This window comes from Peromyscus californicus, unplaced genomic scaffold, assembly GCF_007827085.1.
Source record: "Peromyscus californicus insignis strain IS unplaced genomic scaffold, ASM782708v3 Scaffold_4__1_contigs__length_199733344, whole genome shotgun sequence".
NCBI lineage: Eukaryota > Metazoa > Chordata > Mammalia > Rodentia > Cricetidae > Peromyscus > Peromyscus californicus.
In genome coordinates, this window is record NW_026294562.1 from 101,926,955 (window position 1) to 101,951,892 (window position 24,938).

The window sequence follows — 24,938 nt, forward strand, 5'->3', positions numbered from 1 at the left end:
TCTAGAATGGTTAAGGCTTGTATAATTAATTAATAGGGCCCAAATAAATACCTGTTGTGTTGGTTAATTTGGCTGGATTAAGAAACATCTAGAAACCTGGTAAAGCACACCTCTAGGTGTATGTGTAAAGGTGTTTCTAGAGATGACTAGGTCAAGAGAGCTTTGACTAATGAATCATTTAATCCACCTATGCATTTCAAATTGGAATAGATTATGAGGAAATGGTAGAACGTCCTGTCTAGAGGGAGGAAGCAGGTCATGGGTGTGCCCTTCAGGGCTGTATCTTGCCCAGGTTCCATTATATTACCACTCTCTACTTCCTGTCAGCCATGAAGTGAACAGCTCCCTTCTGCCACACATTTCCAGCACCATTTCCAGCACCATGATGTTCTCCCCAAGCACATGGGACCAAGAGACTATGAGCTGAATCTTGTGAAATGACAAACTAAAACATATTTTTCTTCACTTGAGTTGTTTTCTCAGGTGTTTTGATCATAGTAGAATAAAAGTAACTAATAGCGCAGGACATGTCTATCATTACTTACTATGCATAAACAATTTCTTTTGGGGAGGGTTTGGCATGTTCTCATGTAGCTCAGGCTAGCTGTGCATTTGCTATGTAGCAGAAGCTACATTTCAACTTTTGATCCTCTGCTTTTATCTCCCAAGTACTGATATTACAGATGTTTACCACCATGCCTTCCTAGAATAGTCTGTGGCTACACAAACAAGCCAAAAGAAAAATAAATGAGGGAGCTGCCTGTAACTTCACAGCATGTATGTAATATGATAATAATTCCAGGGCTCAAATATAGGTCTACAAATACAGCCCATGCTCTTTTCTGTCTTAAACACCTCAGAAGAAAGAGATACCTACAGAATGAGTACCAGATTGGCACAGAAAAGCACAGGACAGGAAATCTGTCCAAGATTCTAGTCTATAAGCTGTTGTCAGTTAACAGGTAATGTGGGATGGAACAGCTCTTCTCCAGGATGTCTTAATCACAAAGGAGGTTGAATTAAAGAATCCCTGGGGGCTTTTCAATTCCGTAATATTCACTAAATAAGAAATGGGGGATTGGGGATTTAGCTCAGTGGTAGAGCACTTGCCTAGCAAGAGCAAGGTCCTGGGTTTGGTCCTCAGCTCTGGGGGTGGGGGGTGGGGGGGATTGGAGGAAGGAGGATGTGACATTTAAGGTCTTTCCAAATTAGTTCTTTGTAGTCTGTAGTTCAGATTCATCCAGTCCCTCTCAGTCTATGCTTCAACCATTTCTACTAATTCTAGGCTCAGCAGTAAGGTTCTACACCTCCACTGTGCCTTTATAGGCATGCTCTGCCCTGGAATATGCCCTCCTCCCCTGTGTGCCTCTAAAGGCACCTCCTACTTCTGCGTGCCTCAAGTCTCTACTGTTACTTCCTTTGTGAAGTCCTAACTATCACCTCCAGGTAGACTGTGGTTCTGCATCTGTTCTTTATATATTACTGTATTGTAGAAAAATTCATCATTATTAATAATATGCCAGGGTCCAAAATTAACTATGAGCTCCTTCAGGCAAAGATGACAACTTTTTTTCCTCTATCCCATTATAGAGAACATTCAACAAATGCTTAGTGAGTGACTAAAGAACTTACGTAAAATCACCTGCAACCCTAAGGTAAGTGGTTACAGATGAATTTCGGAAAGGTGAGGTGACTTGTCCAGGGCTATATACCTAGGGCTATATACCTAGGGAGAAGACTAATCTGGTTTCAAACCCAGGATTTCCAAACCATAGTGCCCATTCCTTCTCCTGATCATGGGTGTTAAGCACTGACTGAGCCCAGGCGTTAGATCAGTGGTTAAAACACCAGTAACACTCCTGGCCCCAAACAGGAAGAAAAAAAAACTTTTCAATATTTTCTTTCAGTTTTTTTTGTTTTTGTTTTTTGATTTCTTTCTTATTATGAACTCGAGCTGGCCTCAGACTTGTGGCCCAAGCCTCCAAGTGCAGAGATTATAAGTGTATGCCATCATGCCTAGCACCTCCTTCAGTATTTCAAACCCATTTCAATCTCTCTGTTCAAGAAGTGTTACATGTCTTCTGTTTCTGAAAAACAAGCAAATTGTCTCAGCCTGTAAAAAGGCTCTTTACTCTGGTGGCAAGTCTCTCACTCTATTCCAAATTTATACCCCAGAGGGAGAGGGAAGGAGAAGGAAGGGAATGGAGGGAGGGAGAAAGAAAGAAAGAGAGTGATTCCCAATGGCAGCCTCAGGCAAAACCGAGGGAAACATTAATTTGGACACTGCTTGAGAGAGATGAAGCAGTCTCGTGTATTCCAGCACAGAAAAAAGGGGCCACCCTCAAGTCCAGGGACAACGAAGGGACTCGACTCCCACCCCAAGGTTGTCCTGCCCCAGTTCCCAGAGGGAATTCCCAGGAGAATCGAGCCAGAACTGGCTGACTCCGGGGCAGTCTCAAAAGAAGGGCCAACCGGAGGATTTGTTTCACAAGTGGAGGCCTGCTTCCACCCTCCTCACCACTGCGCTCCCCTGTTCCTTACCTGGAGCATAACTGGGGCTGTTGGTCGGGTAGAGGCTGGGATTGTAGGCAGGGGCAGCTGCCGGGTAGGCTGTGGGGTAACCTAAAAGACATATAAGAAAAGCCTCATTTAGTTAGGCAAGGGGACTAGGCAGGCTTGGCTTTCAGTCTCTTCACAGGCTATTTCTGACTATATACACAGTGATCAGAAAATTAACTCGTATACTATTTGGGCAATTCAGAACTCTTCATTATTTTCTTAGTGTTATACAACTGTCCTCTGTATGTTCCTAAAAACGTTTCTACCATCTCAAATAGAAACTCTGTAACCACTGGTAACTCCCAAGCCTCTAGTCCTCACTGGTAATCTAATCTACTTTTAAAAAGTTATTTCTAGAATTCATTTCTAAAGAAATGATCAGAGTCTGGGCTGGAAAGATGGCTTAATGGTTACAAGCACTGGCTACTCTGCCAATGGCTTTGGGTTCAATTCCTAGCACCCACGTGGCAGCTCACAACCATGTATAACTCCAGTCTCAGGGAATCTGACATTCTCTTCCGGTCTCTGTGGGCACCAGGCATGCACATGATGCACAGACATACATACAGGTAAAATAACTATTTACATAAAAAAATAAATAAATAGGATTTTGAAAAAAGGTGTCTCCGAGATTTTTTTTAGTTTTTTTTCTCCAGGTTTTAAAACCTTTTACTTGTATATTTTTAAATGTATACTCTAATTAAATTAAAGTCATTTGAACATAAAAAAAATTGGCACGGGGGCTGGAGACATGGCTCAGTGTTATAAGAGCACTGATTGCTCTTCCAGAGGACCCAGGTTCTCTTCCCAGCACCCACATGGCAGCTCACAACTGCCTATAACTCCAAGATCTGACAGCCTCACACAAACATACATGGCAAGCAAAACACCAATGCACATAAAATAAAAATAAATTATTTTTAAAAAATCGGCACCCGCATTTTACAGACCTCAGAATACCTTAGGCCTCTTGCATTTTACTTGAGATTTTTAACAACTCTCATCCATCTTCTTCCTTTACCAGCATGCAAGATCTCCTTCCTTTACCAGCATGCAAGTTCTCCTTCCTTTCCCAGCATGCAAGTTCTCCTTCCCTGCCAGCCAGACTGCCAGGCCAGCCTTCAGTGTCAGGGCTGTTTGATTCTTTTTTTATTTATTTAATTAAATTAATTAATTAATTTATTTTTTGGATTTTTTGAGACAGAGTTTCTCTGTGTGACTTTGGAGTCTATCCTGGAACTCACTCTGTAGACCAGGCTAGCCTCGAACTCACAGAGATCCACCTGCCTCTGCCTCCCGAGTGCTGGGATTAAAGGCGTGCGCCACCACTGCCCAGCACTGCTTGATTCTTTAATGTGAAAGGGGTAATATGTAATTTAAACTCGACCCAAACCTCTTTGCTGCTCGGAAAATCAAACAGCTAAAAGTACTAAAATTGGAAGCTAGAGAGATGGCACAGCAGTTAAGAGCACTGGCTGCTCTTCCAGAGGATGTGGGTTCAATTCCCAGGACCCACAGAGCAACTAACAACTATCTGTAGCTCTAGTTCCAGAGGATCTGGTGCCTCTTCTGGCTTCTGTCTGCAGTGCATAGACATATATGCAGGCAAAATACTTATACACACAAATTAATCAATTAATTAATAAAAAAGGAAAAAAATCAGGAGGCAATGCTTGTGGACATGCAAGGCATACTGATAGTATCTGCCTATTTTGCTTCTCCTGTTTCAGCCTTTCTTTTGAAGGCAGAAGATTTTTTTCCCTTGCATTTCTGTCTTCTTCGATTTCAACTTATGAAATTTTGCAATTTTACTCATACTGGGTTTGTCACACATGGCTGCCAGAGTAAGGTGTGTGAAAAAGAAGAGTGTGGCATGGACAGTGGCTGCCAGTGAGTGTTGTTTTGTTTTGTGATAGGGTTTTTCCTTGTAGCTCAGGCTAGACTAGAACTCCCAATTCTTTGGCCAGTCCTTGGGCTGGGATTGCATGTATGAGCCACCACACCAGCTTCACGGTGAGGGTTCTAGGGCTAGTCTCACAACTCATCCATTCACTAAATATTTGAGTATCTACTCTGTGTCAAACACTGGATTAGAGATTTGTGTCAATGCATAAAACAAACATGTTTGCTCTCAGGGAGCTTATATTCTAAAGGAGCTGGAAAAGGCACTAAATAAATATTAAAATAAAATCCTGAGTGTGGACAAAAAAAAAAAAAAAAAAGGAACGGCAAGAACATCAGAAATACACTGGAGTAAGCTGGGTGGTGGTGGGCATGCCTTTAATCCCAGCAGTCGGGAGGCAGAGGCAGGCGGATGTTCGTTCGAGGCCAGCCTTGTCTACTGAGTGAGTTCCAGGACAGCCAGGGCTACACAGAGAAACCCTGTCTGGAAAAACAAAAAATGAAAGAACGAAGAAATGCATTGGAGTTAGATCACTGCAATATTAAACAATAATCAGGGTAAAATACACTGAGAAGTTCTATATCCAAAGGCTTGAAGGAAACTATGTGGCAACTAAGAAGACAGTGTTAGAAAAGGCCTTCTAGAGTTAAAAACAAAACAACCACCCACCCACCCACTCAGGGCAGAGGCCCTAAGTAGGGAGTGTGAATTACTTCCCTCTTTGCTGTAACAAAGTATCTCATAAAAACAGCTTAAGGAAGGGGTTGTCCTGGCTCACAGCTTCAGGGTACCATCCTTCACTGTGGGGAAGTTCTGGCCGCAGGAGGGTGAGGCAGCTTTTCTCCTCCTTACTCAGTCAAGACCCTGTCATGCCATCCACAGTTAGGGTACATCTTCCCACCTCAATTAACCCAGTCTAGAAACACCCTCAGGCAGGTTTGTGTCTTACAGGGATTCTATTTCCTATCAAGATGGCAATTATGAAAATGGGGCTCAGACTAGGACAACAGTGTGGAATGGTAAGAAATGGCCCGGGAAAAGTCCTCACATACTTTACTACGATACATCCAGTAAGCCAATCAAGCTCAACTTGCACTAGCAGTGTGGCCTAACTACTCCCTGCAGTTTTTAGCAGCTCATTGGTATTCTGACTAACAGTGGAAAATTGGTTTGAGAAGTCAAAGATTAACTCCCTAAATCCCTAAATGCTTCTTTGGGATCTGTAAATATTGGAGCTTTAATAATGTATCTTTGTTAATATGCTGTTGCAGAAATCCTTTGAATTCCAAAGAAAATTCATCACTCTACCCTGATCTGCTTTAGAACTTAAGTAGCCAACTTGTCACTTAATTACCAATCTAGAGATGTGCCACTTCTCAAGAAGAGAGTCAAGAGATGTAGTCTGGGAAGCTAAGTTACGGAAATCTATGTTCAGCTTCCTGTAAGAGATTGTATGCCACAGACAGCCATGCTTCTATTTTGTCATTCATTTCAGATGACTTTTACTTTAGAGGAAAATTACAGGATCATCCTTCAATGTTTCTATTTATTTATTTGTTTGTTTGTTTGTTTGTTTGTTTGTTTGTTTATTGACAGGGTCTCACTATGTAGCTCTGGCTGTCATGAAACTCACTTTGTAGACCAGGCTGGCCTCAAACTTACAGAGATCTGCCTCGCTCTAATAGTTCAGTGATTAAGAGCACTTACTGTTCTTCCAGATGACCCAAGTTTGATTCCCAGCATCCACATCTGGTGGCTCACAACTACTTGTAACTCCAGCTCCATGAGATCTGATAGCCCTTTCTAGTCTCTGTTGGAACCTACACACAGGTGCATGCTGTGGGATGTTCTGTGTGGCAAATGTGTTGCTGATTAGTCAATAAATAAAACACTGATTGGCCATTGGCTAGGCAGGAAGTGTAGGCGGGACAAGGAGGAGAATAAAGCTGGGAAGTGGAAGGCTGAGTCAGAGAGACACTGCCAGCCGCCACGATGAGAAACAGCATGTGAAGATGCCGGTAAGCCACGAGCCATGTGTCAAGGTATAAATTTATAGAAATGGATTAATTTAAGCTGTAAGAACAGTTAGCAAGAAGCCTGCCACGGCCATACAGTTTGTAACCAATATAAGTCTCTGTGTTTACTTGGTCGGGTCTGAGCGGCTGTGGGACTGGCAGGTGAGAGAGATTTGTCCTGACTATGGGCCAGGCAGGAAAACTCTAGCAACAGGTGCACACATACACATACGTGCACATGTGTATACACACACACACACACACACACACACACACACACACACACAGTGGGAAGAGGCATACATTCTAGTATTTTATTTCTTATCATTTCTACCTATATTGCCTTCAGAAGGCTGAAACAAGAAAATCATGAATTCCAGACCAGCCTGGGATACCATGAGTTCTTGGCCATCCTGGGGTTCCCTGCCTCAAAATAAATAAATTAAATAAAAACTCTTAATTAGAAACATGGAACAATTTAGGTGGTCGTGGAGGTTCATGTCTTTAATGTACAAGACAGAGAAATCCTGTCTCGAAAACCATCCCCGCCCCCACAATCACTGAACTATTTCTCCAGCCCCTTCTAAATTAAAAAAAAATATATATATATGAGTGTGTGTGGGCGGGGGGTGGGGGTGGGGGTTATGTGCATTTGTGCATGTGCCAGAGCATGCATGTGGAGGTCAGAAGATAGCTTTAAGGAGTCAGTTCTCTCTCGTTCCACCATGTGGACCACAGGAATAAAACTCAGGTCTTTACTCTTGGCTTCATAGAGTACCTTCACTCATTATGCCATCTCACTGGCCCAGAACTGGAAGTCTTAGTCATAACATTAGGTAAGAGAAGTAAAAGGTGTACAAATAGTAAAAGAAGAGCCTAATGATCACCAAAAGACTAGTAGAGATTTAAAAAATGAATCCAGTAAAAATTTCAGTATGTAAAAATCAACATATAAAATTTAGTAGCACTCTTATACACCAGTAATAGACCTGCTGGAAATGAAATCAAGAAAGCAATCTCATTCACAATAGTTATAAAAATAAAAAATAGGAGACTGATCATCCAGTAGCTCGGTAGCTTGGCCCAGCGAGCTGGGACATGAAGTGCAATGGCACAGACAACAAGAGAGACGATGCCTCCTCACAAGTGACCTTCACACACACACACACACACACACACACACACACAGCACAGACAACAAGAGAGACAATGCCTCCTCACAAGTGACCTTCACACAGACACACACAGACACACACACACACACACACACACACACACACACACACACACACACAGCACAGACAACAAGAGAGACAATGCCTCCTCACAAGTGACCTTCACACACACACACAGCACAGACAACAAGAGAGACGATGCCTCCTCACAAGTGACCTTCACACACACACACACACACACACACACACACACACACACACACACGGTGGCTCTTGTGCTCCCACTCTCTTCTACACATCACACACACACACATTTCTTAAAAGTGAAAATGACTATTGTGTCCTCAATGCAAAGACTTCTGCCTTTAACAAAACAAAACAAAACGACGACAACAAAAAACCCCTCTCTATTCTTTCAAAATACAAAAGAAGAGAGCAAGAAAAAAAAAAAGAAAAATTAATTCTCTCATGTTCTGGCTGGGCACGTCTTTACTGATTTAATCTCCACCCCCAACTCTACAAAATGTATTATTAGCTCCATTCCTGAGATGAAGACACTGGGCTAAATCTTACACAACTAATGAGTAGACTGGAGACAGAACTGAGGCCTGAATGAAACAGTCTCCTAACCCTTCTCCCACCCTTCCTGTCCTGGCTAGTTTTGTCAACTTGACACAAGTTAGAGTCAGCAGAGAAAAAGACTTGAGAAAATGCCTCCAGAAGATCCAGCTGTAGGCCATTTTCTTAATTAGAAATTGATGGGAGAGGGCTCAGCCTGTTGTGGGTAGTTCTAACCCAAGGCTGGTAGTCCTAGGTTCTATAAGAAAGCCAGGCCATAGTGGCACATGCCTTTAATCCTAGCACTAGGCAGAGGCAGGCAGATCTCTATGAGTTCGAGGCCAGCCTGGTCTACAGCTCGAGTTCCAGGACAGCCAGAGCTGTTATACAGAGAAATCCTGTCTTGAAAAATAAAATTAAAAAAACAACAACAACAACAACAAAAAAGCAAGCAAGCAAGTTGAATAAGCCAGTAAGCAGCGCCCTTCTACGGCCTCTGCATCAGCTCCTGCTTCTAGGTTCCTGCCCTGTTTGAGTTACTATACTGACTTCCTTCAATGACAAACGGTGATACGTAAGTGTAAGTCAACCAAATAAACCCTTTCCTCCCCATGTTGCTTTGGTAGTTGCTTTGGTCATGGTGTCTCATCACAGCAATAGTAACCCAAACTAAGACACATCCTAAAGCTCGAGTCTATTCAGTGTAACCTCTAGATCTGACTGACTCCTGCTTACTTGGCCAAAATTTTTTACATTTCATCTTCAAAACTAGAAAAACAAAGTTACTTTGGAGAGTAAAAACTGGGGAGGTGGGGAGGGGGCTGTTTTTGGACAGCGTCTCTTTATGTGACCCTGGCTGTTCTGGAGTTCTCTACATAGATCAGAGCGGCTTCTGTCTCAGAGTCAATTTGTTCAAAGATGCTTCTAGTTTGTTTTTTTTTTTTTTAATTGTTGTTGTTTTGTTTTAAAGACTATTTTGTTTCCTACTTGGAGTCTTTAATATAAGTCATGCTCCTATTATTGAAATGTATCATGCAAGCGCTGAATTACAGAGTTGGAAGAGGCCTTGGAGATGACTGAGTCCATCTGGCATCAGCACAGGAATGTAACAGAGCCCTTTCTAATGGAATGCTAAGAACTTCTTTGGGTAGTCAGATCTGTTGGAGAGTTCTGAAAGCTGAAATTCTTGACTTGAATCTTACTCTGAATGTCCTCTCAGTCATTTGTCCATCCATTCTACCCTCACAGCACATCTGTCCCCTCTGCTCTCACCCAGTCTCAGAGAGATATGAGGGCATCAGATATTCTGATAATGCTTTCTAGTACAAATCTATAACACCCAGGTCTCTCAACCTTGCCTCCTTCTGGCTGCTCAACTCTGATTAGACTTCAAATTCCCTTCCCTTAACAATTAAAAATTTCTTCCTCCCTCATTCACTTTCCTGCTGATGTTCCCCCCCCCCCCCCCCCCGATTTGAAAAAAAAGTTAATGGAACTGACATAACGAGACTCTGATGATGGTGGTCATCGAAGATTCAAAGTGATTTCTCCATATTCCCTCATCATTGCTAGGGTTAATCTCCACTGTCACCTGACTAGATTTAGAATCACATGGAAATACGTCTGATTATATCTAGGAGGGTGTTTCCAGAAAGGTTTAAGTGAAGAGAGGAGTCCTACCCTGAGTGTTGGATGAATAAAAAGGAGAAAGCAAACTGATGACCAGCATCCATTTCACTCTGTGTTCTGACTGAATACCTTAAATTCCTCCTGCCCAAATCTGCCCACCAGGATGGACTGTACTCTGGAATTGCTAGTCAAAATGAGTCCTGCTTTCCTAAATTGCTTTTGTCAGGTATTTTCAAGTAAACAAATACAATGACAGTCACCACCACCATAGTAGTTAGCAGATAGCAAATGCTTACTCTGTAACAAGCATGGTACTGGTACTTCCTTTCTAGAGGATTTAATAGTCTAATGGGGAAATAATATGAACTATATAAAATAATCTATAGGCAAAACATATCATCTAAATGCTGAGGAAATGAAAAATGGGTTTGGGAAAACTGGGAATAGCTTACCAGGGAAAGAAATATCAATCTCTCTCTCTCTCTCTCTCTCTCTCTCTCTCTCTCTCTCTCTCTCTCTCTCTCTCTCTCTCATTTTTTGAGACAGGGTTTCTCTGTGTATCTTTGGATCCTGTCCTGGAACTCATTTTGTAGACCAGGCTGGCCTCAAACTCACAGAGATCCACCTGCCTCTGCCTCCTGATTGCTGGGATTAAAGGCATGCGCCACCACCGCCCAGCTGAAAGAAATCTTTTAGCCTGAACAGTGAATGGGAGGAGGTTTTCATATTTATGGGGTAGGGAGTGTTTTGCCTGCATATATGATGTTTGTGCATCATCCGTATGCCTGGTGCCTGGGAGGCCAGAAGAGGGCACTGGATTCTTTGGAACTCAAGTTACTGATGGTTGTGAACTGCCATGTAAGTACTGGGAGTTGACTGGGTCCTGTGGAAGAGCAGCCTGTGTTCTTAACTGCTGAGCCGTCTCCCCAGCCCAGTATACTCATTTATGCAGTATAGAAATGTACGTCCCAGTTACAGAAAAGACAAACAGTTCAATGTGGCTGAAGTTTACATTATATAGTGGCAGTAAGTGAAAACGTAGATTGAGGTGCAGACTAGAGAAAGAGATGAATGCTAAGAAATGAATTTATTACTAAATAATAGGAAACCTTTGGAGGGTTTTATATTTGAGAGTTTCAAGTTTGTACTATATAAAAACTACCCTAGCTGCAGAATGGAAGGGGGTTTGGCATGGGAAGATCAGAAAATGAAGGTCTCTGATAGGAGTTACTGTTATAGCCCAAAGGAAAAACTCAAACAATGGAATAAAGAAGAGAGTTAAACTCGGAGACATTAAGGACCTATAAAGTCTGATCCTGAGAGTAAAATCTTGTTTTTAGTGTCATGTGCTAAGAAGCTGCAAAACAAGATGGGAAACATCCTAGCTGCAGGGTTTGCAGGTTTTTCCCTGTGTCAACACATGAAAATGGTAAGTTGAATGGGCTCTGATCTGTTAGTTCCAGAAGAATGGCTCAATCTGAGGTTCTTATTAGCTGAGAGGCCAAGCTGCTGAGTGGGCAGACAGGTGAGAATACAGGTCAGGCCTAACAGAAGGAGGCCTGTAGTGCTGGCTTTGGGCCCATTCACCAGACCTGAATCATAGGCAGTCAGTATATGAGATTCAAGGCCCACCCAGCCAGCCTCACACAGGATTTGGCAAGCTCTAGAGCAGTGGTTCTAAACCTGTAGGTTGTGATCCCTTGGGACCCGAATGAAATTTTCACAGGGGTCACAGATCATAAATAGATATACTGCATATCAAATATTTACATTACGATTAATAACTGTAACAAAATTGCAGTTAGGAAGTAGCAATAATTTAATGGATGGGGGTCACCACAACACAAGAAGCTGTATTAAAGGGTGGCAGCTTTAGGAAGGTTGACAACCACTGCTCTAGAGGAACTGTAAAGGATGTTAACTGTGAGTGCTCAGTGCAAAGCTACTGCTCTTAGGAAGATATCCAGTGCTGAGCTGTACCACAACAGCATCACATCTTCAAGGAAAGCATGCTCACCCATTGTAAGAGCCACCCACTTCCAGATCACTCACTCCACTAAGTCTCAGTTGAAAAGTATGCTAAAATCTGAGGCAGGCTTATATGGTCATGTCTTTTTTTTTTTTTTTTTTTTTTTTTTTTTTTAAAGATTTATTTATTTATTATGTATACAGAAGCGGGTGCCAGATCTCATTACAGGTGGTTGTGAGCCACCATGTGGGTGCTGGGAATTGAACTCAGGACCTCTGGAAGAGCAGTTGGTGCTCTTAACCTCTGAGCCATCTCTCCAGCCCCATGGTCATGTCTTTGATATAGAGACAATACCATCACTACCATTAAAATATATAGAGGAAAATAGTCTCCTTAGATAATCAAAATATAATTGTTCTAGGTAAGTAAGTACAGAAGGCCAAATGTGTGCTGTTCCTCAGGGGGGAAATTCTTTAACCAATCTAAAAATATCTCTAAGAGTTCTCATCCACTGGAATGAAGAAAAGTTAATAGAAAGCAGACAGCCTATTAGCCTATCTTCAACCAGGGAATGCTTTCCCTTTATTCCCTATATACAAAAGCACTTGAGAAGTACTCAACATGAAAGGCTGTTGGTGAAAGGTCTCTGACCTCTGTGCAATTATTTTCTAAACATATAAAAGAGCAAGGTCAATTTTACAAACTGATAGTTTGGTCCATGAATTTCTTTTCCCTCACAGGTTGACTATTTTATTTCATTATTTTATTTAAAGAGATGCAGCAAAGGGGAAACGATTGTTCACATTTAATAAAACATAGTTTTCCATATGAAAAAATAAGTTAGACCTCCCCTTCCCCGCACATGTTCTCCGATTTTAGAAATAAAACAAGCACATCTACAATCTCACAATCAAGAAGTTGAGGTAGGTAGATCACAAGTTCAAGACTAAGCCTGGGTTACATAGTGAGAGTAAAGCCATTCTGAGCTACAGAGCAAGCCCTATCTCAAAAATAGAAAACAAAACAAATTTTTTCTTTTTGGTTTTTTCAAGACAGGGTTTCTCTGTGTAACAGTCCTGGCTGTCCTGGAACTCGCTTTGTAGACCAGGCTGGCCTCAAACTCACTGAGATCCACCTGCCTCTGCCTCCCAAGTACTGGGATTAAAGGCGGGCACCATCACCACCACCACCACCACCACCACTGCTCGACAAAACAGAACTCTTAAGCTGGTGGTATATGTCTATTCCACCATCCAAAAGGCTGAAGTAGGATAGCTGGGAGTTGGAGGACAACCTGAGCTACACAGTGTGACCTCTCAACAAACAAACTAAAAATCACACACACAAAAAAACCTTAAAACCATTAGAAAAAAGTAGGAAAATGGTACTTCTTGGATAAGGCAAAAAGGAAGAATCATTAATAGGTGATAACTCTAAATCACCAAAATATAAAAGTCTGTATGAAAAAAGATGACATTAGAAAATTAACAGTACCGAAACAGAAGACACTGTAATACATACTACACAAGTCTGAGGTCCAGAATAAAGCTCAGATCATACAGCAGACACTGTAATACATACCACCAGGACTGAGGTCCAGAATAAAAGCTCAGATTTCAACAAGAAATCAAAACCATCTAATAGAATCTAACCAAGCAATTTAGAGAGGGAGAAAAATTAGTTGACTAGGGAGGAGAAAAGGAAAAGATATTCAGGCACATCAGTAACAAGTCAAATGCAAATATGAAACAAACTATCATTTCAAACCTATCAGACTAGAAAAGAAAATCAACAGCAAATGTTGGTAAGCATCTCAAATAACGTCAGTATTTTGTTGAAGAATTTTACATGGATCCAATGGGATATTATTTTCCAATCTTGTGATGTATGTGTCTGGTTTGGGCATCAAGGTAATACTGGCCTTACAATGAATTAGAATGTGTTCTTTTTATGTTCTATATTTTGGAAGAGTTTGTAGTGTTCTCAAAGAACTGATATTTGAATACTTGTTAGACCTCAATCTGGTCTTATCTTTGTGGAAAGTTTCTTGATCTCTAATTATCTTTGTCAAAGATCTATTTAGGTTGTTTTGGGCGGCGGCAGGGGGTTGTTTTCTTTTACTTGTTTTTAATTTTGTCATGAGTCAGTGTTGATAGTTTTGTCTTTCTAGGAACTTGTCCATTTCACTTAGGTGTCTGATATGTTAACATATAATTGCCTCACAGCAGTCCCTCACATTTATTTTGATTTCTATACAGCTGGTAGTAATATCTTCTCTATCATTGATTTTTTTTTTTTAAACAAAATCTTACAGTGTACCTCAAGCTAACCTTAACTCACCATCCTGCCACAGCCTCCCAAATGCTGGGATTACAGGAATATACATCTCCATGTCCTGATCTTTTTAAAAATATTTTTTGTTCTAAGTGTATGAATGTTTTGCCTGCATGTGTGTGCACTATATGCATGTAGTGCCTGAGGAACCCACAAGATAACGTCAGACGGGATTGCCTAGAATTACAGATGGTTGTAGGTGCTTGAACTCAGGTCCTCTGCAGGAGCAGTCAGTGCTCCTAACCACTGAAATATCTCCCAGTACTAATTCTGCTAATCTTTTAAAAGAACCATTTTTTTTTAGTTAGATTTTCTCTACTTTCTGCTCTATTTTATGGGCTTCTGTCCCAATTTTAAGATCTTCTCTTCTACTTATTTAAGTTTCACTTCTCTTTTCTCTGCCAAAGAGTTAATGTGAACCACTGGATTATCAGAGCCCCTGCCCTGGCTTTCCTAAAGGCAGCATCACAGTCCACTCAAGGAACAGGTCTCTTAAGAACAGACAAACGTGAATTCAAAAGCCAACTACAACATTTACCAGACATTAGATCACAAACTAGTCTTTCCCCTCAATCCTAGGAACACAAATCCTATACGGCAGGCTAGAAAATTGGAATATTCAAAATTCTAAATGCTGTATTCACAATATCTCACATAAATATTTGGCAGATAGTAGGTACTTTGTTGTTTTGACACAGGGTCTCTTTATGTATCCTGGGTGTCCTGGAGCTTACTATGTAGACCAGGCTGGCCTCGAATTCACAGAGATCATCCTGCCTCTGTAGTAGGTACTTTAATCTATTTTGGGTCCCTTTTCTTTTTTGTTAAAAATTCCTTGTTGCAAAGCCCATGGATTTTAAGACTAATAGTGAAAATACCAATTGTGGGCTGGTGAGATGGCCCAGTAGTTAAGAGCACTTACTCATTCAATTCCCAGTACTCACACCCAGCAGCTCACGACTGCCTATAACTCCAGATTCAAAGGATCTGACATCCACTTCCAGTTCTTACACACACGTGGCATATACTCACATAGACACAATAAATAAAAATAAACCTTTAAAAAAAAAAGTCGCCGGGCGGTGGTGGCGCACGCCTTTAATCCCAGCACTCGGGAGGCAGAGCCAGGCGGATCTCTGTGAGTTCGAGGCCAGCCTGGACTACCAAGTGAGTTCCAGGAAAGGCGCAAAGCTACACAGAGAAACCCTGTCTCGAAAAACCAAAAAAAAAAAAAAAAAAAAAAGTCAATCGTGTGACTTATCAACTGTCTTCCCTCAACCTCACATGGTTCCATGCATTTAAGCCTAGACCCAATCATGACAAAAGCAAGCTACTATTCAGCTTGGTGATTTTTTAAAAAGCTTTTAATTGTGCGCATGCATGAAAGCACCCTGGCATGCTCGTGGAGATCAGAAGACCACTTGTAGAAATCAGTTCTTTCTTTCCACTCTGTGGATCCCAGAAATCAAACTCAGGTCATCAGGCTTAGTAGAAAAACCATTTCGCTGGCCCATAAGCTTAGTGTTTTATGGAAATACTGAACACATTTTATTTTTGTAGACTGTTACATGTGTTTTTACATTATTTTGAACATTTAAACTAAATGGAGGGCTTTGTGTGTTTTACCAATGACCTACATGCCCAGCATTTTTTATTTGTTTGTTCAATTTAAAACAGGATCTCGCCGGGCAGTGGTGGCGCACGCCTTTAATCCCAGCACTCGGGAGGCAGAGCCAGGCGGATCTCTGTGAGTTCGAGGCCAGCCTGGGCTACCAAGTGAGTCCCAGGAAAGGCGCAAAGCTACACAGAGAAACCCTGTCTCGAAAAACCAAAAAAAAAAAAAAAAAACAGGATCTCACTAAGAAGGTCTGGATAGCTTGGAACTTGCTGTGTAGACCATGCTGGCCTCAAAGCACGGAGATCACCTGCCTCTATCTTCTGAGTGCTTGGATCAAAGACACCACCAGCCAGGGCCCTTTTTAAAAACTCATTGGTGAAGTTCTAATAAGTAGGAAATACGTATGGCATGCATAGTAAGACTGGATTTCTAACAAATGGAAACAAAGTGTGTAAGTCAAAAACCCCTAGAGTGTATTAGAATTTCAATACCTCTGGGGAAAGGGTGTTCAGAGCTACTAAGTGACCTGGGAAAGACCCTTTTGATTCTTATCAAATTCTCAGTCTGCTTCCTCACCTGAAAAAAGCAAAAAACAAACAAACAAACAAACAAACAAAAAACCCACAACATAACAAAAAACCCCTCACAGCAGTTACTGTTATAGGAAGCACTCCCATATTTTTTTTCACATGTGAAAAAACGCTAAGTAATTTGTTCATGTTTACATAAAGTTGAGAGGTAAGACTTAAGCAACATCTATCTGATAACAGTGAGGACAGGGGACTGTTTAATTTTATTTCTGTGAGCTATTTCACCATTTACCCCTTAACACTTAAGGAGGTATCAGCTAGATTGATTTTGTATGATGCAAATGATACTGTGCACCCTGTTGGATAGAATCAAAGGTACACTGAAATACAATTTATTCATGGCCTCATCTTAACAGCTGAATAATTAGATCAATCTAATCTGAATTTTACTGCTTGGTTTATTATGACTTAATCAGTTGAAACTGCAACAGGAAATTCAAGAATATTACACAAAGGCAATATGCTGTGTAGAAAAAAAAAAAAAAAAACTCATCCTGAATAGCTCAAGGATCCCAGGCAAGTTACTTAACTACTCTAAAGATTCAGAGATAGAGTCTAATCCCAACTTTGCCACTTGAAACTAAGAATTCAGTAAAGTTACCTTCATGCTCTGAGCTTCAGCTACTTGATATCTGGAGTTTGTTTTGGTTTTGTGGCTAGATTCCAGGGCCTTGTGCATGCTGAGTGTTCTAGCACTGAGTCACGTCCTAGTTCAGACTTCTTCTATGAAATAGGTTAGTTACTTTGCAGAGTTGACATAACAACCCTAATAATAAAAATCAACTGATGCTACTTATTACACATTGAGTATTTATGCTAAGCCCTTTATATAACTATCATTTAATCATCATGATGCCTTTGTGAGACAGGTTCTACTATTATTTTTATTGCACAGATGAGAAAAATGGCTAGAAAAGCTCATTTACAGCTTGGCTACACAGCAATTTTAAGGCAAGTCTAAGCTATGGAGCAAAATCCTGTCTTTAAGACAAAAACAGAGAGCCAGAATAAGAGAGAAACAGATATGAATTCACTTGCCTAGGCATTTGTGGTTGCTACTATGGGCTGGCTAACTCATCACTCATTCTCAAATAATTTTGCCTTGTCTGTCTTTACCACTGAGGCCAAAATACTCCTTTCCTAGCCTTTCTAAAGCCCAAGAGAGCCATGTAACTTAGTTCTGACCAATAACACATACAAAAAATTCTGCTGGGGGAATTCTGGCAAGGTCTTTGCTTTACTAATGAAGGGGAACATTATTGATATTCCCCTATACTTGTTAAAAAAATTTTTACTATTATTCTTTTTTATTTATATGGGTATTTTGTAGCATGCATGCTAAATGCACTGCATCTGGTGCCTGTAGACCAGATGGATCCCCTAGAACTAGAGCTACAAACAGCTGCAAGCTGCCATGTAGGTGCTGAGAATGGAACTCAGGTCTTATGGAAGAACAGCCAATTCACTAACCACTGAGCCACCTCTCTAACCCTGCTCTTTTTTTTTTTTTTTTTAACTTAATTACACAAAACACACAATGCCTGGAGCTATCACAGGCATCTGAGATCAAGAAGGAAAGCTGGAAGTCATGAGAATACTGGTGTTGAAATCACTGGCCTATCTAGTAAGTCAGTGTTGCCTGTACTAACCTCACCTCTAGACTTTTGCAGGGGTGTGTGTGCTGGGGATGGAATCACTCAGGGCCTTGCATAAACTTTTTACTTATCTAGATACTGCTAGTCAAGTTTCCCAGGAGTCCTTTTTGTTATTTAACAGACACTCCCACATGATGGAGCTGAGTTCAAACCTAGCCTGACTTAACTAATGCTATATAAAAAGACTGGGCCTTAGACTTGGTAGGAAATGAGGATGCATATGATGCAAATGATTATAATAATATCAGTCACTCAGCCTGCTTGCTCAACACTCCAAGCCTCTGGAAACTTAGAGTTGTGAGTGGCCTAAATCACTAAAGAGTTACTCAGGAGTGCTCTCCTGCACCCCGCCCCCGCATCCCCACACCATTGTGCTCAGACCTCTTGTCCGAATATCAATCTGAATTTTCACAGCTTAGGGTCAAGAAGAAGGGAAGTTCTGTAGTCCTTGTCTGTGCTCTCTGTCCACCCCACCTGGATCCTAATACCCCAGGCATTCAGGCCTCCTGCCATGCAGATGAAAGTAATGGAGTTCTCACCACAAACTCACAAAACTTCTCTCTAGCAGATAAAGGCTGCTGGAGGTAACATCAAGTATAGGACCAAGGACTATTGATTTTTCTGCCACTTCTCCTGCTGGGAGCAGTAACAGCAAAAATCCGATTTGGACACTTCAATTCAAGTACCTCCCTCACCAGTTGAGCAATTTTCAAGTAATCACACTTTTGACTGTATGCAGTAAGAATCCTTTAAAGTCAATTTCAGGGGCTAATCATTTAGTTTTCCAAAGATGTACAAGGGAAAAATAGAACTTTTAGCTATCCTGTTGGAAACTATAGCTTCCATGAGCTCCAGGCTTTGAGGCAGCTTGTTCACAGACTTCTTCATCTGTCTGAGAAAGGGTAGTCACCCTTCTTGTTGGACATATGGCACACTTTCAAAGCTGTTTTAATTCAAAAGAATTGTGATAGTATGATGGGAAGGTTCCTAGACAAGCTCACAGAATTGGCAAAGAGAGCAACTATCAAACATTCACAAAATTGCAGCTATGTGTGTCACAGCCATCTACAATATACAGTGCTTGTAATAAGCAGAATTTTCTGGAAACCATCTTCAGAGTTTTTATTCATTAAGTCTGGAGTGGGTCTCAAAAATGGAAATGTCTACCAAGTTCCTAGGCTTGGATGATAGAAAGCCAACTGCTATGAAGCACAAATTAATCACAGCCTGGATACCCATGATTGGGCACATCTAGGTACTGGAAAAGTCTCTCCAGATCTAAGAAGAGGTTCAGAAATTATGATACTTACTTCATTACAACGCCCAACATCTTTTTTTTGTAGCAAAAACAAAACATACAATCTGAAAACTAATAGTAACTGGTTTCATAGGTTTTTCTTTAAGAACCAGACAAATTCTGAATGCTGGAGGCACTAGGAAATGCAGTTTTTCATAATGCAAAGTTTTCACTTTAAATATGGATGGTTTTCAGTCTTGGAAGGTGGTTTGGTGGGTAAAGTCCCTTTAAAAGCATGAGGACCCGAGTTCATATCACTAGCAGCCATGTAAAAGCTGCCAAGTGTGGCAGTATGCATATACAACCCCAGTGCTACAGGGGCATAGAGGTGGTGGAGACCCCAAGGGCTCAATGGCCAGCAGTCTAGCTGAAACTCTGCATCTAATGAGAGACTCCATTACAAAAATTAAGATAGAGAGCAATAGAGGAAGACATTTGATGCTGACCTCTGATCTCCACAAGCATACACACAGGTGCACATACACACACAAATGCTTTAAGCCAGGTCTGGTAGCTCACAACATGTTATCTGTAATGTAATTCAAGCACTAAGAAGGTAGAGGGAGGAGGCTTTTGAGGTTGAGGCTAGTTGGGCCACACAGTGACTCTGAGGACAACCTGAGCAGGGGGATTCCCAGAGCTTGCTGGCCAGCGAACCTAGCCAGGTAGTGAACTTCAGGTTCAGGACACCCTGTCTCAAAAAATAAGGTAAAGAAGCCGGGCGGTGGTGGCGCACGCCTTTAATCCCAGCACTCGGGAGGCAGAGGCAGGTGGATCTCTGTGAGTTCGAGGCCAGCCTGGGCTACCAAGTGAGTTCCAGGAGAGGCTCAAAGCTACACAGAGAAACCCTGTCTCGAAAAACCAAAAAAAATAAATAAATAAATAAGGTAAAGAGTAACTGAGGAAGACATCCAATGTTTGCGTGAGCATGACACACATACACACACACACCACACCACACACAAGTAAACAAAACTGTATTTTTCACAATTTATCTATGCTCATGATAAATGATCAGAAATAATGAATACAAGGATGGAGAAGAGAAAACTATGTGAATGGAGTATAGACTGGAGACAGGGATACAAATATAAACTAGACAATTCTGAGATCCTTTCATGGTGGCCTTGGAGCTGTGGTACTAATTCTTTTTTTTTTTTTTTTGGTTTTTCGAGACAGGGTTTCTCTGTGTAGCTTTGCGCCTTTCCTGGAACTCACTTGGTAGCCCAGGCTGGCCTCGAACTCACAGAGATCCGCCTGCCTCTGCCTCCCGAGTGCTGGGATTAAAGGCGTGCGCCACCACCGCCCGGCGGTACTAATTCTTAAACTAAACTAGAGTAGCTGGCAAAAATATGGGGTATAAATGCACTGCACAGTTTCGTCTGTTTACCTAGAGTTAACACATCATCTTTCACTTGTTTTCCTGACCTTGCTTGGGGCCTCAGCCTGTGTAAGCACCTAACCTCCAGTACTAGAACAAATAGAAGCACTAATGTAAATCAGAGCTTTACAGAGGTCCTCTAGACGAAGTGTCTACTACAAACTCTAAGGCTGATTTCCCAACACTTATGAACCTCTGAAAAGACTTCATTATTAGCAGTTTTATCACCTGGTCACTTATTCTTTTAATCAACCTAAACTGATTGAGCGCTCAGTGGTTAATAACATAGAGTAACCCATTTTAAGTACTTGCTGGTTCTGTGACAAGGTTAAGGATCTTCATTTTTCTTGTACTTACAATTATTAAAACTTGGAGAGGAAAGAATTTATATTTCAGCTTACAGCTTAAAGGTCAATCACCTGGAGAAGTCAGGGCAGGAACTGATGCAGAGGCCATGGTGGAGTGCTACCCACAGTGGGCCCTCTCACATCAGTCATCCATCAGTCAAGAAAACATATCACAGGCTTGCCCACAGGCCAGTCTGCTGGGGACATTTTCTCAATAGAGGTTCCCTCTTCCAAAAGCTCGTGTCAACTTGACATAAAACTAGCTAGCACATATACATATGCCAATAAGGACTTCGTCCTCTATATGTAAGAATTATGTATTTTTTTTTTTTTAAAGATTTATTATGTATACAGTGTTCTTTCTGCAGGCCAGAAGAGGGCACCAGTTCTCATTCCAGATGGTTGTGAGCCACCATATGGTTGACTGGGAACCGAACTCAGGACCTTTGGAAGAACAGCCAGTGCTCTTAACCTCTGAGCCATCTCTCCAGCCCAAGAATTATGTATTTTAATTGCAAGTTTTCACCATCAAGAGACCAGCCCACAGGACTTCTACTGGCTAGAGCAGATTTCAGGGCATCTGAAGAGACAGATAAATGGACAAACAAATATGACTGAACTAATGTGAATGAACTAAAATAGGCAAATTCACAGAAACAGAAAGCAGATTAGGGTTACCAGAAGTTGGGTATAGGGATGGATTTCCTGAGAGGTACATAATGTATGTTTAGGACGATGAAAAAACTTCTAGAAATAATGAAGGTGGTCACACAACTGTATGTCACTGAATCATATACTTGAAGACAGCTAAGATGGACTTAGGAGACAACTCGGTCAATAAAGTGTTTGAGTTTGGTCCCTAAGCCTGTGTTTAAAAAAAAACAAAGGTGGGTTTGATGGTGCTAACTTATAATTCCCAGGGTTAGGGAAGTGGAGATGGGCAGATTCTTGGGGGTTGATGGCCAGCCTGTGTGGCCCACTTGGCAAGTTCCTAGCAGGTCAGATACTATCTCAAAAAGCAAGGTTGATAGCTCCTGAAATATTAAACCTAAGGATGACCTCTAGCCTCTGCACATATATATGTAAGCACGCACAGACTCTGACTCTTTCTTTTTCCCTCCCTCCCTCTCTCAAAAATGAGTAAAACAGGAAATTTTGTATGTTTTCCCATGATGATTTTTTTAAAGTATACTTATGCTGGGTATGGTGGTGCATGCCTATAATTTTAGCATTTAGGCTACATAGCAAAACTGCTTCTCAAAGAATCAAAGGTTTCTGTGGGGGATTTCCCTCTGCAAACACCAGGATTGGGAGACTAATGATCTACAGAGGCAAAAAGGAAATCTGGTTCAACACAACTCAGTAGCAGGTGTTGATTCACACTTCTAGAGTCTGACACCAGGCAGTCTATTTTAGCCATATTTTAGTACAGTACAACTTTTGGAAAGAAGTTTCCTGGTAACAATTATCACAATAAAGCTTAAGGCAGGACTACATCAAAACTTTTCTGTAAAGTACATGTCACCTCTTCCATATGAAGGGGTTCTGTAGCTTAAGGACACAGAGGAGGATCTGTGGTTGTCTAGGTCATTGAAGAGGTCACCGAGCTACAGAGTACATGTGACATCTCTACTAAGGGATAGGTCTTATTGACTGAGAAACTGCTAAAGATAAAGGTCTAGGGAGAAAGCCTCTGGAATAAACGTAACAGTCTGGGGGATGCAGGTGTGGCCTGGCCCTACAGATAGCACAGTCACGAGGCTGTTAACTATATCCACTCCCAGCTTCCTGGGCAGAAAACAGGTATGCATCCCTTCTGTTGAAGAGACAAGCCTGAGTGTTTAACATTCTTTTTTTTTTTTTTTTGTTTTGTTTTGTTTTTTCGAGACAGGGTTTCTCTGTGTAGCTTTGCGCCTTTTCCTGGAACTCACTTGGTAGCCCAGGCTGGCCTCGAACTCACAGAGATCCACCTGGCTCTGCCTCCCGAGTGCTGGGATTAAAGGCGTGCGCCACCACCGCCCGGCTTGTTTAACATTCTTGGTTCCTCTAGTGCTTATCTGTGAACCCGAGGACCTCATGCCCTCCCTAGGTTTCTTTATAGTTTGCTTAAGGTGACTTTTATAAGCAGCTAGACCCTGGGAATGTCACTTAGTTGAAACTAAGTATCATGAGTAAGTAACTAAGTAAACACATGAAAAACAATAATAGCTCTTACCTGAAAAATTGCAAATGGAGACAATGTTTATAAAGTGCCCAGCCACCCTAATGAGAGTTACAAATGGTAGTTATTACTGCAATAACTAGTCTATGATTAATGTAAACTAATGATAATGACATTAGCATTTTATTTTTTAAAGATTTCTTGACGGATGGTAGTGGCGCATGCCTTTAATCCCAGCACTCAGGAGGCAGAGGCAGGCGGATCTCTGTGAGTTTGAGGCCAGCCTGGTCTACAAAGTGAGTTCCAGGACAGGCTCCAAAACTACAAAGAGAAACCTTCTCTGGGGGGGGGGGGAGATTTCTTTTTATTTATGTGTGTGAATATTTTGACTGCCTGTGTGCCTAGTACTCCTTAGAGGCCTGAAGAAGGTGCGGGATCGCTAGGAACTGGAGTTAGGTGGTTGTGAGTTACCATATGGGTGCTGGAAATTGAACTAGGTCCTTTGTAAGTGCAGATAATGAGGCCTGAAGAAGGTGCGGGATCGCTAGGAACTGGAGTTAGGTGGTTGTGAGTTACCATATGGGTGCTGGAAATTGAACTAGGTCCTTTGAAAGTGCAGATAATGCTCTTACTGCTAAGCCATCTTTCCAACTTTTATTGCCTGCTTTTGTGTGTGTGTGTGTGTGTGTATACAAAAGAGGAGGGGAAAGGAAGGGAGAGATGGGGGGAAACAACAAGAGAGTGCAGAAAGAAAGACTGAAAGGGCAAGTGTGGTGGTACATGCCTTTAATCCCAGCTCTCAGGAGTCAAAGTCAGGCAGATGGGCCAATTAATTCTATATAGAGTTCCACGCCAGACACAGTGAGTCCCTGTCTTAACTTTAAAAAAAAAAAAAAAGTCAGGTGGTGGTGGCACACACCTTTAATCCTAGCAGAGATAGGAGGATCTCTGTGAGTTCGAGGCCAGCCTGGTCTACAGAGAGAGATCCAGAACAGCCAGAGCTACACAGAGAAACCCTGTCTCAAAAAACAAAAACAAAAAAGAATAAAAAGAGAAAGAGAAATTGAAGGCTCTGGTCACCAGAAGAATTACAGAGAGCTAAGAGCTAAGAGAGCTATCAACTCCTCATGGCCAAGGGTCCAGAACCTAGGCTGAGAGATGCAAGAATGTGAGAGATTCAAGAATGGCAGCTGCCAAGGACTAAGGGTCCTGATTCCTCAGAACCACACAGGAGCTGGAACACCTACAGGGCTAAGGTCTACATGAAGACTATTAACACTAGAGGGTGCTAATTGCTTCTGCCTGCATCCTGCTCCTGATCGCAATGGAGGGGCTTTTCCTTGCCTACTCATGATTTTTATATCCTAGTAAAAAACACACAAAGGCGCGCGCGCGCGCATGCACACACACACACACACACACACACACACACACACACACACACACATTCACAAGAGAGAAAAAAATCTATCAATATCAGTATTTTCTGATTTGAGAGAACAGGAGGTACAAGCCACAGACTGCTAAAAAAAAAGGACAGGTTTTAAGGGAAAGATAAGGCAATATGCTCAGTTTTAAATGTAAGTCTAAGCAATGTATGAGACAATCAGAGATGTTTGAAAGACAGCTAGAATAAACTAATCTGAAGCTCAGAGGAAGTGTTTGCCACAGTATAAATCAGCTTCATAGCAACTGAGCCCTTGAGCAACACCAACTTTCAATGGGTGAACAGAAGAAAACCCTAAAA

At 41.6% G+C, this 24,938-nt stretch overlaps 1 protein-coding gene across 2 annotated transcripts in view; it reads right to left on the bottom strand.

Moving 5' to 3' along the window:
- Positions 1–24,938, bottom strand: part of Fam168a (family with sequence similarity 168 member A) — a 140,753-nt gene that overhangs the window by 25,621 nt on the left and 90,194 nt on the right. For both annotated transcript variants that reach the window (XM_052713677.1, XM_052713676.1), the window contains exon 3: positions 2,542–2,622. In XM_052713677.1, the coding sequence (XP_052569637.1) occupies positions 2,542–2,622 (81 nt within the window). The remainder of the gene's footprint in view (positions 1–2,541; positions 2,623–24,938) is intronic.